The sequence below is a fragment of the Mycteria americana genome, chromosome 3 (assembly GCF_035582795.1).
Source record: "Mycteria americana isolate JAX WOST 10 ecotype Jacksonville Zoo and Gardens chromosome 3, USCA_MyAme_1.0, whole genome shotgun sequence".
NCBI lineage: Eukaryota > Metazoa > Chordata > Aves > Ciconiiformes > Ciconiidae > Mycteria > Mycteria americana.
The window spans coordinates 69,768,662-69,787,251 of NC_134367.1; the positions used below are offsets into that span (position 1 = coordinate 69,768,662).

An 18,590-nucleotide genomic window follows, 5' to 3' on the forward strand; every position below is an offset into this window, starting at 1 on the left:
TGTAATAATTATGACCTATGTTCAATTGACTTGACGACTAATGAGCCTTCTGTAATCCAAGTAAAAATCCCATAAGCTTTGATAAATTGCATAGATGTAATGTCGTAGCAACACTCAGCCACTACTTTTCCGGAGTGAAACAGAAGCGCCAAGACAAAGCTGGGAGGATAAATGTCTTCCCTACAATGTTGTTTTCCAAATGGGAATTAAACAAATGTTCCTCTTCCTTCTGTTTTGGGGGGCAGGGGCAGAACAGGGAAAATATGCACTACGTTCCAGCCCCAAAATCCTCAAATCTGAAAGGAAGGTTAGAAACAATGGGAATCTGGTAAAAGACTTCCTATGCTAGCTGGATTATACCATTAACAGGAACAATGGCTCATGGAACGATGGCTCTTTTTTCCATGGATCTTCCAGCACAACCACACCTATGACATGGGGATACAAGTGTCTCCAAAGTAACAGCATTTTCCATCCAAGAGAAAATGTTTTGAGATCTTGTTAGAGAATATAATACTCTGCATTTTAGTTACTGCTTGGAAGATTGTGAGAAAAACATACATGGTCTCAAAAATGGGACTTGAGTTCCCTTTATCACAAGAATTACTCTAAATATATGGAAAGCAATCAGTTCTACACATAGCTATTCTCATTCCCTTCCTATATGTGCACGAATGAAAGCAGGCACATGTGGTTATTTAATTTCTTAGTATATGTACGATATCAAAGAAATTACGCAATCTGTGGTTATCTAGGACTTTCAAAATCCACATTATTAAATAATTTACATAATCTTAAAGACAGATTAGCAAAATTTCCATTGTTTTCTTCTATAAACAATGCTAAAGACATGAGAAGAATCAATAAAGTAACCAAATTCAGAGACTGGTCACAAAGAGTGTTCTCTCTAAATGGAATTATTAAAAACAGCTTATGACTTTCTCCCTGAAAAATATTCCAAAACCTGGATAATGCCCAAATAGTATTTTGGAATTAGACACCTGCTCACCACATCAGCTACCTTACAATTTCCTTACAGACTGGTTCCAGATATTAACAAGCATTTTTTTTTGTCAGGGATGACGATATACAACTACAGAACAAAAATGGTAACATAGATCACCTTTAAAACAGTTTCCATTTTAAAATATCGCTTTCTTTCTGAAGATCATATGTATGTAAGAATAGAAACCAAATAGTAATTTACTAGGGAATATAAAAATGAATTATTATAAAGGAAAGCATTTTGAAACCCAGAAACACTACATTCCAATTTTGAATATACTTCAAATATCAAACTAACTTTCCAAATTCAATTTAAAAATTGTCTTTCCATTGTTGCCCAGTGACTCAAAAATGGGAGCTTTTCTCCTCTGCTCAGCTAAGGCAGGTGCCAACTTTGGGAGGGAGATGTGCACCAGAAGTTGGCACAGCCCTTCTGAAACTCTGAAGACTGGCACCCACAATACTCCTCCTGAATTTATTATGCTCTTTCTTATAGCTCAGCGGTGACCATAAGCAATGAACAGAGCTATGGGCAATCTACAGTGACAATCTGAGGCTTATTTTATTTATCCATACGCTGGTATGTATAAAATGGACCCAAGGTATAGGAAGTCTTTGATTTTGTTACTTCCAACTGAGCATGTACAGCTCTACAGATATGCAACCAGAACTTTATATACATAAGCCTTTTGCAAGATCTTCTCAATGCAAACATGAAAATTCAGAGTGTATGCATAAAGAAATCTGAAAATTGACAGAAAACCAACTTTGCTTTTCCACACACATTTCCTAGCACAAACTTTAGCATACAGTGGGGAGCCATAACTTTGAAATAACATTGCATTCAAACCATATTTCCTGTTATTTGGGGGTGCCTCTTGCTTTTATTTATTTTTTTTTTTAAATAATAAAATGACAATGGGGCAAAACTAATTATAGAAACAAGGCAACCTGCTCTTAAACTGATTAGCCTAGATGTCAAAACGGTCATCTTCACTTTTACTGCACATCTTTCCAGCAAAGCAAATCCACTCTCTTCTAGACCAAGTGTCATATACAAGTGTACATATGCAAATATGTACACTTCAATCTACCGACTGGTGTTTGATCAATTTACATAGTCGAGTGGCTCACTCAAAACTCTCTGTGCTTTGAGGTTACATGTCCCAGAACGTACTGAGCTTGTTGGCATTTGGAAAATTAAATTTAGAAAAACGTATTACTTCACAGTTCTTTCCTCTAAGTTACTAAAATATTTAGGCGCAAGATATTCTACATCTAGATAAGGGGATAAATCAAAGATCAAGACAATGAACTTCCATTCAACGCCAGCCCTTCTCTGCACCTTTCATCTCCTTATCAAAACACGGAGAAGAGATGAGCCTTGAGGGAAGCAAGCCCTGGAGTGAGACAGTCCAAGTCTGCTGAAGTATGCAAGGAGACCGTGCTACGACGATTGCATGTATTTGAGTGTAGCAAAAACCATCTTTCACTTCTAAATTAGAACATGCTGAACTCAAATAACTTTGCAGAGCAAAATTGGAAGTGCAAGACTAAAATAAGAAGAGACAATTTTAACCAGGAGAATGATCTGGAAATCTGTCCAGACCTCATAGGCTTTTTTTTTTTTCCGTTAAAGATGTGCCAGTAGAAAAAACAGAAGGCTAACCCTTCTCCTCTACTGAAGCATAGCTATCATCTGGGCCTCACCAAAAGTTTATTTCAGATTTTGCACACTGCGGCCCCAGTTCTGGGGAGACTTCAGGCTCCACATAACTCCGCATTTGAAAAAGCTCCCTAATTGAGGGCTGTTGACATATTTAAGGTTAAGCAGGAGTGTACTGCCCAGTGTGGCACCCTGGCCTCGACAGAGCTGTGGCACCCAGCCCACAGAGTGCAGGGTGACCTCGGAGAAGCCAGCGCTCCTCCAGGGGTAAGGTTAATGCTGCAGTTTATCACATAATAATTTGCATTCTGATGGTGTGAAGGTAAACTCTCCGATATCCCAGCCAACACCACGAAGCGACAGGCATCCTCGGTATGGTTGTTTTTTATGTGTGTGCACATTTGGGATTTGAAATTTGTATTTTATCAGATTTAGCAGAAGGATGGCCTTTGCCAGAACATGATGGAAGGGTATGTATGGAATGCAATCTCCAAATTACAATGCTTGTCATAGTTTAGAGTATAATTACTTTACATCAGAGTAAAATATCATAAACTAATCTCCAAATTGTACTGAGCGAAGCTCTTTGGTAAAACCTATATTCACAGTAAAGATCTACACAGAGAAACTGTGGCAATAGTTGCAGCCAGAAAAAAAGGAACCAGGTGACGCCATATAAACTGTTGTTCATAATTACCTGTAAGTATTTCACAAGTTAAACTAATATTTTAGGAATTCCTGCAAAAAGAATGTATTACATACTTTTGAAACATTTCTCTTCTGGACTGAAGATTTCATTCTGCCTGGTAGTTTGAAGGAAGTAAGTGGCAGTGAGCGAAAGGAAACCTTCGCTGGCCTCACTTACTGGGGTTTAGTCAAAAATAAACAGGGTTTAACTCTCAAACACAGAAAGGACATAGTTCTCTTTTTCCCTTTTAACACAGGTTTTCTTTGTTTAACTAAAGCCATTTATTTCAAATCTGATGGAGATATGATCGTAGCAAATTACCCACACACAGCTTCTCTCCAGTAACCCCAAAATATTATGAGCGCTGTCCAAACAAACAAGGGCACATCCCTTCCTAGGAAGGATGTATTTTAGTGTATATTCAAGTCCTAGCTTGATCCCACTGAAATCAAACCTGTGGCGTAGAAAAATTATTTTGCCATCAATTCCGATGGTAATGGGCCCTTGCAGACAGATCTGCTGTCAATGCACGAGCAGGTGGCTGCCCACACTGCCCTGCTCGCTCGCCGTGGAGCACCAACTTGCTTCTCTGCACAGTCCCATCAAACTCAGAGATTATTTTCAGTCCAACTCTCGCCTGCCATGAGAAAAAGGTGTCTGAAATGAAGCCTAAGAGCGCACTAGTTACTTCAAATAAGGCTGACTCTCTGGTAAGGCTAATGGAAGAGTTGTGGAACAAGTCATTTACAATCAAGTAGTTTTGCACATCTCAAACAGCAACTGGAGTGGTGCTGTAATGTGCGTTTGTGTACACATATGCCTAATGATAATGTGGTTCACACTACTTTTTTATTCCTATATTTCAATTTTAAAATCGTGACTGCTGTTCTGGCACAAAAATGAAAGGCATCAAAGCCCAGAAGGTGCTGGAGCATCTAAGGTCGGTACCGGTTTTCCACAGAGCAGAGCACCATGGCCACACTGAGCTCCTCTGCTATCCTTCCTGAACAGTTCTGCCCTGAACACAATAAACCTAAGAGAAGGGACACTAATTGCATCTGCCATTACAGACGCCCAATGGCCCAAAAGGCCTGATCAGATGTTGTGGAAGAGCCTTTTCTGGCTGCCATTTTCAGGAATCTTGAATTCTGCTTGCCTGCCACCCAGTCACCAGCACCTCCCAGACAAGTCTGTAAATACTCTTTGTGATTGAGGGGGGCTAAGAGACTGGAACTGAGGATTTTAAAAGGGTGTATTACAAGTTACACTATAAAATATGGAGAAGGTACAACATAGCCTAAGGCCTAAGCCGTAGCTACCGTTGGAAGCCACTGCCTGTGCAACTGCAATTGTTTTGCTGTAAAACATCCGAAGAAAAGAAATGACGGTTAGATTATTTTTTTTTTTAAATACAAATTTAGGATGAGATGGAGTTAGAACAAAGAGTATATCTTAATAATTAAGAAAAAATATACTCTCTGTAAGAGAAAATTTGTACACCAGAACACGCCAGTGGGTGATCATGTGCAACTCTGAGTCTTCCCCCGGCTGCGGAGGGGCCCCACTGGCACCTGGCTGGCAGGAGGGACGGAGGGCGGTTGGAGACGAGCAGAAAATCCTGAGAAACTCTTTGTATGCATTACAGGAAGATTTAATGCACAGGTATGGTATGAACCGACTTACGAAAAAATTTCAAGATCTGCAACAAGATCTGAACCTGCTTTCAAGCCATGCAAAAATCCTGCCAAAAAAAGAGAAAAAACCTAAGTAACTAAATATAGATATATAAAAAATAAAACTATACATATATATCTAAATACACAGCTCTATGTATATGCATTTTATATTTGTGTGTGTGTGTGTGTGTGTGTATAAAAATACAGTTTGGAGTACTTTAATAGAAGCGAGCACAAATTGATTTAAATTAATCTCTGAACATACTGGAGAGCCAGCACAGTAATTAACTGTGTTATTTATTAATTATTATAACCATACCAACTGTCCTTTCTCTTCATCTCTCCAATAAAAACAATTCATCTCTAATCCACTACAGCTGCAGAAACTTTTATGAAACATTACATAAGGTAATAAAATAGCTCCAGTTTTAGGACTGCAGGATCCATTTCTGGCCTTCAATCATTCGTGTCAGATTATAATCTCCAGTGAAAAGTTTGCTGTTATTTCAACAATCCAATACCTCACTGGCACATGCGAGCACACAAAAAGATTTTTTTTAAATTACACAGCAATGTAGTCTGAATAGGAGATCGGTCACTGAACAAGCTAAATCTGCATGAAGGAGAAAGACTGAAAGTGGGTGGGTGGGGGGGGGGTAGTGAGCAGTATCAGAAAAACGAAAATAAAACTCAAAACGGAGGAAGGATCATAGAAATGTACCTTAGTTGAAAACGTTTCTTGCAATATCTGCTGGCAGTTTCTTTTAATCTGTGCGTCTAGTTCCCTCTGTTATTCTATTGCAGTCAATAACTTGAGTGGGCATAAAATAGAGATTTTCTAATGGTTTAGCTCAGCACAGGATATAAACCACAACTGAAATGTATCTCCATGTGCTAAATTCAGCAATGACTATTGTAATCCAATTGCTTATACAGCATACTTTGACAACTGAGGTGGTAGGCACAGGGAATATGGAGCAAAAAGGAAGGTAAAAATATGTTGATTCAGATTACTGCTTACTGAATTTACCTTTATTTTGCTGGTATACTGTTAAATCCTTTTTTGTGCTTCATAGGAGGATACACATTTTGAAGATGGTTAGTCATAACAAGTTCTTTATTTTGTTGTTGGTTTAAAATGGCTATAATTTGCACACCCTGACACCTGCTGATTTCATACCCTGCCTTTTCCCGTCAAAGCCCCTTCTCGGCTCTCCACACAAGGAAATCTCATTTATCAAAATTCTGTTAGCGTAAGGGGAAGGGCTATGCTGAGCTGAGCCATGGCCTTCATTAAACATGCAGAACATAAACTGCTGACACTAAGCTCAGTCAACTTGCAGCACGGCGGGGAGGGGGGGGGAGAAAAAAAAAGAGCAATGAGACAGAAGGAATGGTGCGATGGTGAGATGGGAATAAAAGCCACAGTTTTGCAAAGCGTTTAAGTCATACTGGAGTCAGTGAGATTTAATCACAGACCTGGAGTTAAGCATGTGCTTAACTTTGCCAAACAGAAATAGATCACTAAATTATGAATGGAACAATCTATTTCTGTTCCCAGGAACACAGACACTTTGTTCTCCAGACCATTCCCTCAGGGAATGAAAAAGGTGAGGGGGGGAAATGATAACAAAATTGGAGAAAACAATCCCTTCTTCAACTCAAAATACTGGTCCAGATAAAGGAACTATACATTATGTTTAACATAACAGGATTAAAAAAGGTTGGTATCCATCATTTAGGTTCCAGAGAGAGAAAAGAGCAATTGCCATTATGGTCACTAATTTCAACAGGGTACCAAAGGCACTGAACAGGAAGAAAGAAAAATTTGTAAATTGGGAAGAGGCAAGCATGAAAACAGAAATGCATTGAAAATTGACATTAGGGCTGAGGGGGAACAAAGTGGCTTTTTAAATTTTCACTTCAGTTACTGTTCTTGATATTTTTTTTTCCCCTTTAATTCTCAAAGATAGCTGTGTAATGCTGCCTACAATAGAAACTTGAATTTAATAGGCACGAAGCAGAAGGTGTGTAGCATTTTCCTCTGATCACAAGGAACAAGCACTTAGCTGTAAGTGAGATCCACAATGAGTCACTGCAGGGAGGAATCAAATGCATCACAGGTACATGTAAGCCTTTTTTATTATTATTGTACCAACTGAAAACACATTATAACTTACAGCCCTAGAAAAAAATATCAATTTTAAACCTCCTAGTCCTATAAAAATGTATAATATCCCAATCATATATGTCTGCATTTATACAGTTCGAGCAGAGGCTAAGGCAGATGCAAGGACGGGGTGCGGGTGGGGGAAGTCAACATTTCCTCTGTAAGCTTTTTTTGGTATTTATAAATAAGCTCAGGTAATCATTCCAAGTTGAAACTGTCTCAATACCAAAATGAATGACTTTCCATCAAGTTTCAAACAGCAGCTAAAAGCTATTTTAATAGTCATTATCTGAAAAATAATATCATATTAACATTTTCTGATACTTTGACACCTCTTAAAATAGTTCTTCAAAGTTAACCTGGAATTAAAAGTACTGTAAAATTAATGGCCGGATTCTGCTACCCTTTCCCATACTAAATATCATCATATTCCAGAAAGAAAGAATTCAGCTCTGATCAACTAACTCTTAACATAATGTTAATTTTTCTTCCATCTTCCAGGGTTCTGTGTACACGTCGCTTAAACAGAACAGAGCAGAAAGTAGACACACACTTGTGGTGATAGGGCATGCACATTGATCATTCCCCAGAAGTAATTTCTGTAGGTTTTTTTTTAAACACACATTGCACACATTGAACAGAAATCAATAGCTGCTTTCATAATGAAAAAGCTCTAATAGTGTTGTTTTTCTTAACATCTCCTATAAAATAGAACAGGATGGCCCAATTCTTCTATCTTTTCTTTGGACTTGTAAACAGTGCAGTATTTTCAGCTTTTTTAGCTTTATTCTGGTCGACAAGACGCTGCAGCCTGCCATATAAAGCTGCACACCACATGGCACCATTCAACAGTATATCTAGGTCAGCTTGCATTTTTAATGTGCTCCATTAGCTTTCCCTTGCTCATTGTATCAAGTTTGAACTTCTCCTTCTCACTGTCAAACCTCTGTGTAACTAAGCCCAGCAACACACAGGATCCTACGAGTATTGTGACCATCTTCAACATTTGTTCCACCGAAGACACCAGTTCTAGTCCTAATTAATATCCTTGATTTCATACCATTTCCAAGGCCAGCATCCCCAAAATTTCTCCTTCAAGATCCTTTTCCACAACACTGCTGGTAAAAAAAAGTTTATCTAAAAAAATAAAAAAGCTTTAGCTTACATCATTCCTTCCTTGGTACTATTTGGGGCAGCTTAACAACTGTGACCTTGGCAGCATTCTGCACACACCTCAGCTAAAAAACTATGAGTTAATAAGCATATAAACAGCCATACCTACATTACTGTAAAGCTTCTGCATGCAAGCATATGTGCTATAATGATATTTAGTTACTTAGATGCAACAAAAGCCAGTTCCACATGATTCACTTCATTGCTTTCTTTCATAAACAGCAGTTAACACATTTGTCAAAATACATTTATTATTTTTTAAATTAGTATGTATTCTAACTGTTCTTCCCACAAGTGTTTTTAAGGTGTACGTCCCTCCATTGGAGCACAGCCCTTGCACAAGGACTGAAGTTGTAAAACCACTCTAGATATAGATTACATTTACGAAGTAATCAGTACATCAGTTCTGACACAAGGAATAACACTGTGAGGAGGTTTCACAGGAGGCTCGGGGAGATTCAAATACATCTTGATAAAGGGGGGGTGGGGGGGGAATCAGCCAGTGGAATGAAAGCAGACAGTCACATTAAATTGAACGGTAAGAATTATGCTTATTTTGCTTCAGATTAAAATGTTAAGGCAAGTTTTACTAAAGAGACTATAAATCTGTCTGCTGTCTATTTCAGGTAGTAGCAAGGATTCAGTAGTAAAATCATAAAACACACAGAACGATTGTGGCACTAGAAATATATCACAATAGTTTACATGCGTATAATATGAAACAATTTAAAGCATTGCAACAGTATGAAAATCATGCCAAAACCATCTGTAATCTTGATCTTCCTATATAAGAAAATATTAAGACCCTGTATAATTAACCGTTCACAAAGAAAATCAAAGAAATGACCTTGAAAAACAAGATTTCCCAGTGTCATTCTAATCCAATAAAATTATCCATCAAAATCCCAATTCACTAGAAAACCCTGTCTCACAAAGAAATTCTTAAAAAACAAACAATGGAATAATTGAAGCTTCAAAGTTACAAACTAATGTTTTTTGTAAAAGAAATGTACGTTCAGTAAAAAGCCCAAGATTCTGCATTATTGTCATTGTTTTTTCTTCTTTGAAATCTGCGACATGTCAACAGCCCTTTTTCCAGCAAAGCACACCTCTGAAGCATGATACACACCCGACCTTGTCTCAGGAAAAAAAAGGGGAAATGAAAACCTAAATCACATCTGTCTACCCAACAACTTTCTCACGTTCCTCTTTGCAATTCCTATTCTTCAAACCTAGCATTCGTTTTAACAAGCTGACTATGCAATCAGGGGAAGCAGCCACATCGCAGAAATATGAATCTTTTTCTATACGTGTATTTCATGCTGTTAAAAAGGAATGCTATACAAAAAAAGCAAACAAATGAACACTAGGTTAAAAAAGAATAAAAATATTTGTGGTTTCTTTGTTGTTGTTTTTTAAGTAGCAATATGCATCGGAGCATGCTTCCTGTAGCAAGGTGGGGTTGGTTGCTGGAGGGAGCAGTTCTGGTCCCACCAGTTGTGCAATTAGGTAGAATTTACAGAAGAAATCTGGTCTAACCTGCTCTCCTAATCAAGAAAGAACAGCAAACTATTTGCAAATACTCTGTCCTGCCCTCTTCCCACCTCCAAACAAAGAGACCACCTGCCTCAACATTTATTTAAAATGTGCAGGTATTTACAAGCAAACCTTGTGTTCCGATTGTTAGGTGACTTCTTGGTAAATCTGATACTCCCTCAAAGTTCAAACCAGCAGTATAAATCAAAGGGGCCACACAGCACTGTAAAGGACCCGCTGCATCAGGCCAGCATCACCCCGGTTACATGGTACCAGGCGGCAGCTGAGCGAGGGAGCACCCGGAGCAGCACACCCAGCCAGAGGCAGGCAGCCAGCTCAGGCACACCAGGTGCAGGCCGCCTCAGTGCGCCCACCAGTTACAAATGTAAAGAATAACAGAAGGAAGACCGAGAAAATAAATCCTCTTTTTTTCCCTGCGCTAACTTCTATCGCTGCATCGTAGTGACTGGTGTCAAATGGTGGGTTCAGTCAATCGCTCAAGGGGATGCATGTTCCCAGCACAAAACCAGTACCAAACTTTGCACTTTGGGGGGGATTTCTACAGAGTTTGGAAAGGACAAACTATACTACAGACCATCTCTTCAAAAAAGCAGCACAGGGAAGCACGGACTGCTAGTGCTGCCGCCACAAGGACTGGCTGGTTCAAGGTTGAGGCAGTTAATTTCAACAAAGTGGCAACCTAAACTGGCACAGAAATGCAGGAGAAATAACTGACTGAAGAGGGATACAGATCAATCAGAAAAGCAAAACCAGTTGCCGAGCCTTCTTACTTACAGACATCACTTCAGCAAAAACTAAACAGTTGCCTTGAATCGCATACACATCTGCTTCTGAAAACTGCACACTGCTTTCTGCCCCCTGGTACTCTCAGAAAGGTGGTGGGAGCTTTAAACTTGTATCAAAACCCAAAGTGTGGCCCCATCCACACCCTGATAACATAAACTGTGCAGTATTGGAGATGAAGGCTGTTCATCGTGTTTATGTATGCCCATAAAGTAGAGATGATGTAGACAGAAAGCTAGCAGTTTACATGCTTTTAGTGCTAATCCCAATGGATTGCAGGGCGCTGGGCAAACCACGCGACAGCGATGTTCAAGGGTGCCGAGGCGGGCACGATGTTCACCAGCTGTGCTCACACCAGCCTGCCACAGAGCGCTCAGAAGCTTTGTAAAACAGATGTTACCACATACCCATGCAGACTGCCTAAGTCTAACCCTGAGGCCATCAGTATTTATTCTGCAAGCATCGTGAGATGCTTCACGCTGAAAAGGAGCATTAAACATGTATTTATCGCTGGTTTGGGTCACTGGCAAGAAGAAACAAGGGAATATCCAAGAAAGCCTGACATGCTGTACCCACACATAGACACTGCCACGGAGGACAGTTCCTTCCTAAAGCCTTGCCTTGTCTTTCCTTAGACTACAATCCAGGAGCGTGGGTTACAGGGCACAAGGAGGAAAGAACCAACTGTTACTATGCCATTTATCCAGCATGTCTTGACATTCTCACATCTGGGGGTTCTCAGCTCACATATCACTTTTTTCTTCCCTATTCTATGTATAATTCAATCTCTTTTTCTTCATGCAAGATTGTTTTGGAATTGTCCAGATCCACCTCCACTGCACAAGGAGGCATTAGGACCCCTAAGAAGCCCTCACTTTTTTCCATCCTCCCACAGAGCTGTAAAATCCTCTTTATATGGGCAGCGGGAGTGAGCTGTGAGGAGTGGGGCACCACAAGCAGCGGGTGCTGTTTGGAATGGATTTTGATGGGTACAGCACTCTTGTTCTGATTTCACCCTCCGTACTCAAGGTGGTTAGATACACTCCTCTACAGCCTGCAGCACTCAGGACAAAGTTGGACCAGTCGGGACTGTACAAGAGGAACTTACAGCTCTAAATCTCTTGGCGTGCTTCTGAATTTCTATAAAACTAATTGGGAAAAAACCCCAAAACCACAGAGATATTTATTGAGACTAAACTTACCAGACATTAAGAACTATTGATTATGTAAATGAAATTTCTAAAACATGATCACAATTGCTCGGTTTTGCACGTTCTTGGATTGTCCTGAATAACATAGCAGTGATATGCATAGGTCCAGGCAGAAACATGTTCAAGTTGCTGCTACTTACTTACTCATACCTACTTCAAAACACTTTGACACATCTGTAAGGGGTCCCTAAGAATACTAAAAGAGCACCTTGTTCCCTGCTGTAACACCATTCCCTACTCCTAGAAAACACCCAGCGCAGAGGGCCCTCAGAAGACATCAGCAATCCTACAAGGCAGCTTTAAAAATGATTCAAAGAAAGAAGGTTAGAAAATCCTTTCAGTCATCTGAACACCTCAGGTGAAACAACTCTACAAAGAAAAAAAACAACAGAACTGGGGATATGTGTAATCCTAACTCTGCTCTGAGTAGCAAAACAGAAGTTACTGGAGGCTAATATGAATATCTATTTTTTCTAAGCCGAAACAAATCCAAAAACTTATTTACAACCCCCAGATTCCTACCTAAGTCAACAGTGCACAGAGAGATGTAAATGAGGACTCATTTCTCTGTATTTTCCCATATACTAAGCACACACATAGACACTCCAAGTGTCAACATATCAAGACAGAGATAATTCAGACACTTGAAAACATCCTCTTCTGAAAAGGATTAATTGGTTTTAAAACAATTTAATTTGGCTTTGAAGATGCAACTTTTATTAGCAACCACCAGAGGGCAGAAGCAGAGGCTGCTTGGAGTCTTCAACAAAAGAAAGCGGTCTTAAACAAGGCATGCATTAAAAGAAAACAATTTTTAATGCCTACTTCTTCTTCTCCTTCAATGGCTTCTTCTCTCCTTTCCAAGAAGTAAGTACTATTTTGTTGCAATCACGCTAATACAAATTTAAAAAAAAAAAAGGAAACATCTCTTGAGAACATGTTTTCTCAATTTCTCAAATGGCCTCTCTACTCCATCTCGTAGCTCATGGCTTCTGTGTTACGGATACCGCTAGAACAACAGTTTCCTTCTAGATTTGCACAGTCATAACTCCCAGTCAGCCACCAGATGTATTCTCTTTGGTGTCCTGTGCTTCAAACCAGGAAGCTGACACGTAGCTACACTGTGTAACCGAATTTCCCCATGGGATTTGAACTTCTGGTATCTGGGACCGTGAAAATAAGTGGGTACAGAAGATGCACCGTGATGTGCTGCATGTTGCAATAAAGCAGCGTTTGCAAGGTGGAGGAAAGGGGAAAAAAAATCTCAATAAACTCAAGTAAAAGTAGCATGTTTGGGAAGAAAAAAAGATATTTTAGTCCTAAGCACATTTCATTCTTAAAACCATGTATCCTGTATCAGAGAAGGAGCAGTAAAAAAAATATGCATCCCAGCAGCACATTCTTAAAAAGGAATAAGACTCTCTCAACATCTTCCAGAGTTACTAAATTATGGAGACGAGGTCATCACTTTATGCTGTGTCACAGAACAAAAATACAGCTAGCTCCACGAACAATGCTGAAAGCTCCAGCGTACAGACACAGCCACATCAGAAATGCCACCCTTGCTGCATTTCTTTAATAGAGCTGTGTCTCCATTATGCTGATTTCTCGATCAAAGAGAAAGCTTTTCTCTTGTATTTGTCTTCTGCAAAGGAAATGTAAAATCACTGCTACAGTGAACACATCCATCGGGAATGAGATTCTCTCTCCTCAACCCCAGCAGCACAGTCCCAGAAACGAACAGGTGAAGCTCGCTCCTACTTCAAGACAGCGTGAGATGCAGTTACGTAGTTAATTCTGCCTCTGTACATTAGCAAACACGCTGCTTGCAAAATATGAAAGGCTGTCTTCCCTGCCCCCTGTTTTTAAATGACACCTGCAAATCACTAATCCAGTTGCCATTTATTTCTGTACGTCAAATTACAATCTTATCTTGTGCAAAGCAACATAATAATAATGATTAAGCCAATTACATCACAACACAGCTTAAAACGACACACAATGGAAGGATTAAAGCTCACTACCAAATAAGAGAGTCCTGTTCTTGGTGGAGCTCCCCCACTGTGGGAACATAAGTGTCTCTTTTCCTGTTGCACAAAGTTGTGAGCCTTCTGACATGTAGCTGCTGGACTGCCATTAACAAACTTATTTATATTAATGCTGCACTAAGCTGGGATCACTGCTCCTCTCCTCGGCATTAGCTGCGGTAGGCGGACTCTGCGGCCGTCTCTGCGAACAGAGCTTATGGCACTTACACATCCACAGACAGGTTGAGACACGTGGACGAGGTGATCTCACTCTGCTTAGCTGAACGAAGCCTTCTCTACCCTACGTTATTTGGGTCAGGTAGATGCTGTCAGTAAAAGCCTTAGGGAAAGGGAGGGAAAGAAGAGGAGAGTAAACTGAGCACAAATATTTAAAAAGTCAAGCGTCTCATTCTCTAGATAGGGCCAGACACCATTTGTAGCCTGTCTGGATGGAGTATGTGCTACTGCATTTGACACCGTAATTCCAACTGATGCCAACACACGGCTCCTACAACAATAAAATGTGGGTTAAATCTTTATATAATAACCTACCTTTTAGACTAAGATTTTCAATTCTACCTCAGGGATTAAAATGTTCTAATGGAAACAGAACATCTAAATCTCTTAGGAGGATTTTGAAAAGTCAGACACTGTTATTTTTATTTGTTCATTGCCTTGGTGTTTAAATCAGCATCATTCAAAATGGTTAAACCTTTTACCTTTTATTTCTGCTCTGTGCACCTTATTCTTTTTTTTCTTTTTTTTCACATCTTTGTATCCCTCCTAATTTTCTCTACCATCTGGGAAAACTGGTCCCATCTGCTAAAATGTATCTCCTATTCCAGCTAAAATAAACACAAAATAAATTGGTACTGTTAGTATTTTACATGTCATCATTAGGCTTTAATAAGATTAATGGGACTGAAGGAGTTTCCAACTTCGAAATACATTCCTGTGTGTTGACTGCAGACTCGGGCAGATACCACTCCATCTATTCACTCTTACTCTACGTTAGCTTCTTGGCAACTACGGTTTTGAAGAAACTTACTGTATGTGTAAGTTTATCCTCTGTAGAATTTGAATGAACCAGGCATAACTGTTAAGTCTGTCCCAGATCCCCTATCAGCTGCTCCTGATTTGCTAGGTGGTCATTTCCCCTACATCTCTCCATACACAACCACGCATATATCACAACCCTTCCAAATATTGAAACAGAAGGATCAGTCAAAAGCTGGATGTTTTGGTTTTTTTTTTCTTTTCTTTAAGAAACAAACACGCATACACACACACACACAAATGCATGTGTAAATTAAACTGAACACCACGTGTACCATCTTCGAAAAAGCTGTTACAGCACACTAACAGCTTCCCCCTTCTGTAAAATTAGTTGCAAAGAAAGCTGAATGTTTTACTTCCTACTATTCAACCAAAGGAAAGGCTGGACAGCAATGCTGTCAAATCTGTTCGCCTTTATACTTACCAAACAACAACTTTTATTTAAACTGAAAACCTGCTTACATTTTCATGGCCCACTAAGGAGTACTGGTCTCACAGATGCACACCATGAAAAAAAATGTTCATAATAAAAATGTTGGTTTTACTCCAATAAATGCTTTATATTCTACCTTTGTTTTGGGAAGACTCTTCTCTTACTAAAAAGGTGAAGTGGAGGGAACATTTTGAAGGACTATTGCTAATGGTCTGCAATTTGCACCTGTTCTGTGCATACCGAGTAAAGATAAGATTTGGCACTTCAAGGTGCCTCTTCCCTGGGTATTTTGACGGTGTGAAACAATAGCTTTTGTTTTAATTTTCTTTTCTAAAATAAGAATTATTTTGTCAAAATCAAGATGCATATCTTGCATCAAAAGCATCCTGTAGCTGATTTCTACACGTGCTTATCATCAGTGTCATCAAAGACTCAACTATTCAAGGGGCAGACTACATCAGCCAGATCCTCACTTCACTGACAATAACTACGGTGAAGCTGAACAATGTGCTGGTGCCTTGTTCAGCACATTTTCCTGGGAAACAGCCCCATTTGCTGCCAGTATGCATATTTACCATGAAACTAAAATAATGGAGAATTTAAGACTGAAAGATAACATTATAAGCTCTTTCAGCAGTCTAGAAATATCCTTTTTAAAAAACAGTATTCTAGTATCTACAGACAACACAGCCTGTCAACAAGCTAAAACTAAGCGGTAAGTTTCTAAGGATAGGTGGAATGGATACAGTCAAAAGAAGAGCATCCTCTGCAGTAAATTATGCTTCTGCTTATGCATACCGAGGGGTCCTACAATGTTTCAAGCTGGGGCATATGCTACACCCAAAGCGGTAAAGGTAGCCCCCTCAACAGTCTCCAATAGACCTTGAGGGAAATTCAGGCTGAAACTGGTATCAAGGAAAGCATTACATTATGCAAACTCTAACCTCACATCCTTCTCAACTATGTTATCTGGTATTTGCCATACAAACTTATTTTCTAATTTATAAAACGAAAATTATTTTTCATTTAAAAAACTGTGCTTATATGTATTCTCTGTGGGCACACCAACTGATTTGTTAATATAACAGAGACGCCAACATTTATTTGTCACTGAGACAGACAGTAGAGGAAGCATTTCTTAAGGGAGAGGAGGAAAGAAAGTGCTTTCACAGCATGCCTAAATAGACAGCTAAGATAAATTCTGGGATTAACAAATCTGGGATGATACATTTGCCTTTCTTCTTGATTGATAAAAAGTACATGACGTTCCTAGACATATATAGTTCACTATATAATGTAAAGCTAGTAAAAAACCCCTGTTGGTTCTGAAGCTGAATCTTCCAGAAAAGTTGTTTGGGACTCTGGAGGATGATGTTAAGAGTTGGCGACAGTACTGATTCGGTTTTGTAAAACTGAAGCTTAGCAATAGAAAATTCTTACAACTTTTGGTAATAAAAAGGAGTTTCAAAGGATGTCCATCAAGATGACTCCAAGACTGAAAAACACCTTGCAAGTCTATCCATGAAACAAATAAGAAGCCTCCTCCACAGTGTTTTAGTTGTGAGAGCGATTGGCTACAATAATCTTCAGTAGTATTTCTGTTTACCCATCTAGTCTGAAAGATTATGGAGATGAGTTCACAAGAGCTGACCCTCCAGGTTTATTAAATATTCAATGAATATTCTGTATGCATGCTGGGTATTAAATAAAACCCAGAAAATACTGCAGACTACCATATGTTAAATACTTCAAATACTACTGGGGTAGCTCTGTTTGTTTTTTAATAATTTACTTAAATCACTTTATCACATATCAACATAAAAATGTACAATACAGACACAATGTAAATTCTGGTATCATGAATATTTAGGTGCTTTTAAAGCTTTTTTTCCTGTAGCTTAATTTTATTTATTGGTATTCTATATAAACTTGGAGAACTTATTTCATCTTTTCTGGATTTTTTTTTTTTACCTTGGTAGTAATAGCACTGCTATTTTCTCACCTGCAGTAGTATCACAGCACGTGGACCTTAGCAGCAGGAAACTCTTCATTGTCATGATTTAGCTTACTGTTCCTACAATCTCCTTCTTCCCCTCCCCATCCACTCTCTTCCTAGCTAACTACATGTAGCCTACACACAATCTGCCCTGCTTAGAATCATCCACTATTAGTGCTCAATTAAAGCTGTGGTCGTCACCATAATGCTCACCAGCCAAAGAAACTCAAGCAATAACTAGGATACAGCCCACCCATTTAGAAGAGCAGGTCTACAGTGGTCTCTCCAACACGCATACTGTGCGCCATACATTGATCTACAATTGAACACAGGGTGATGCAGCTGTTCAATGTACTACTTTCTACTTGAGATGCACTGTGAAAAAGGACCATGAACAAAGTGGCTTACTCAACAGACTGCAAAGCAGATAACAACTACAATTTTTGAGCTGCAAATCTATGGAACAAGAACAAATCCAGCATTTGGGCAAGTCCAATCTTAAAAGTTACTACAAAGACGATGTTCCACGTTTCCACATGGGCTTCCGCAAGTAAAATTTGCTCACAGGTTTTATACCAAGTACCAGGATTAAGATGGCCTGTGCGTCATTCTCAGATTACCATACATAAGGGAAAGTTTCTGAATTGGTGGATGTAAGTCACAGGATCTTCAATTCTCAGGTTGAAAATTGTTGTCTTCTGTGACATCACATACAACAATTTAAATTGATGGGACCTAAATAACAAAACTGCATCAAACTACACACCTTGTGTCCAAATGTAGCATCCTCGGAGGCCAAGACTTCAACCTGAAATTATAAGGAGAAAGATCATTTCAAATTTAGCCACTACCAAGAACCTCTCTCTCCTGACCACAGCGCCACAGTCCAGGCAAAGAGGAGATCTGGAAATGAAGACGCCACTCTGGGTCAACCCTAGGAAACCTACATATGATAGGACATGCTGAACTAACAGCTGACAAGAGAAATCCTCAAGAGAGGAAAACTCAGAAAGCATCCCTCACGACACAAACAAGGTTTCTCAACCTAAACGACGTTAAGAGGATCTGTCAGTGACCCCAAATTTACCGTACTACAGCTGGAACATTGTTCTCCATATGGAGTTTTGGCTACACCAAAAAGCTGCCTGA

The 18,590-nt window shown here is 39.3% G+C and overlaps 1 protein-coding gene across 7 annotated transcripts in view; it reads right to left on the reverse strand.

Moving 5' to 3' along the window:
- The window catches only part of ARID1B (AT-rich interaction domain 1B), a 336,420-nt gene that overhangs the window by 132,501 nt on the left and 185,329 nt on the right, over positions 1 to 18,590 (reverse strand). For 4 of the 7 annotated variants that reach the window (XM_075498937.1, XM_075498938.1, XM_075498941.1 and 1 more), the window contains exon 5: positions 18,208 to 18,249. The exons of the other annotated variants lie outside the window; for them this stretch is intronic. In XM_075498937.1, the coding sequence (XP_075355052.1) occupies positions 18,208 to 18,249 (42 nt within the window). The remainder of the gene's footprint in view (positions 1 to 18,207; positions 18,250 to 18,590) is intronic. 7 annotated transcript variants of the gene reach the window in all.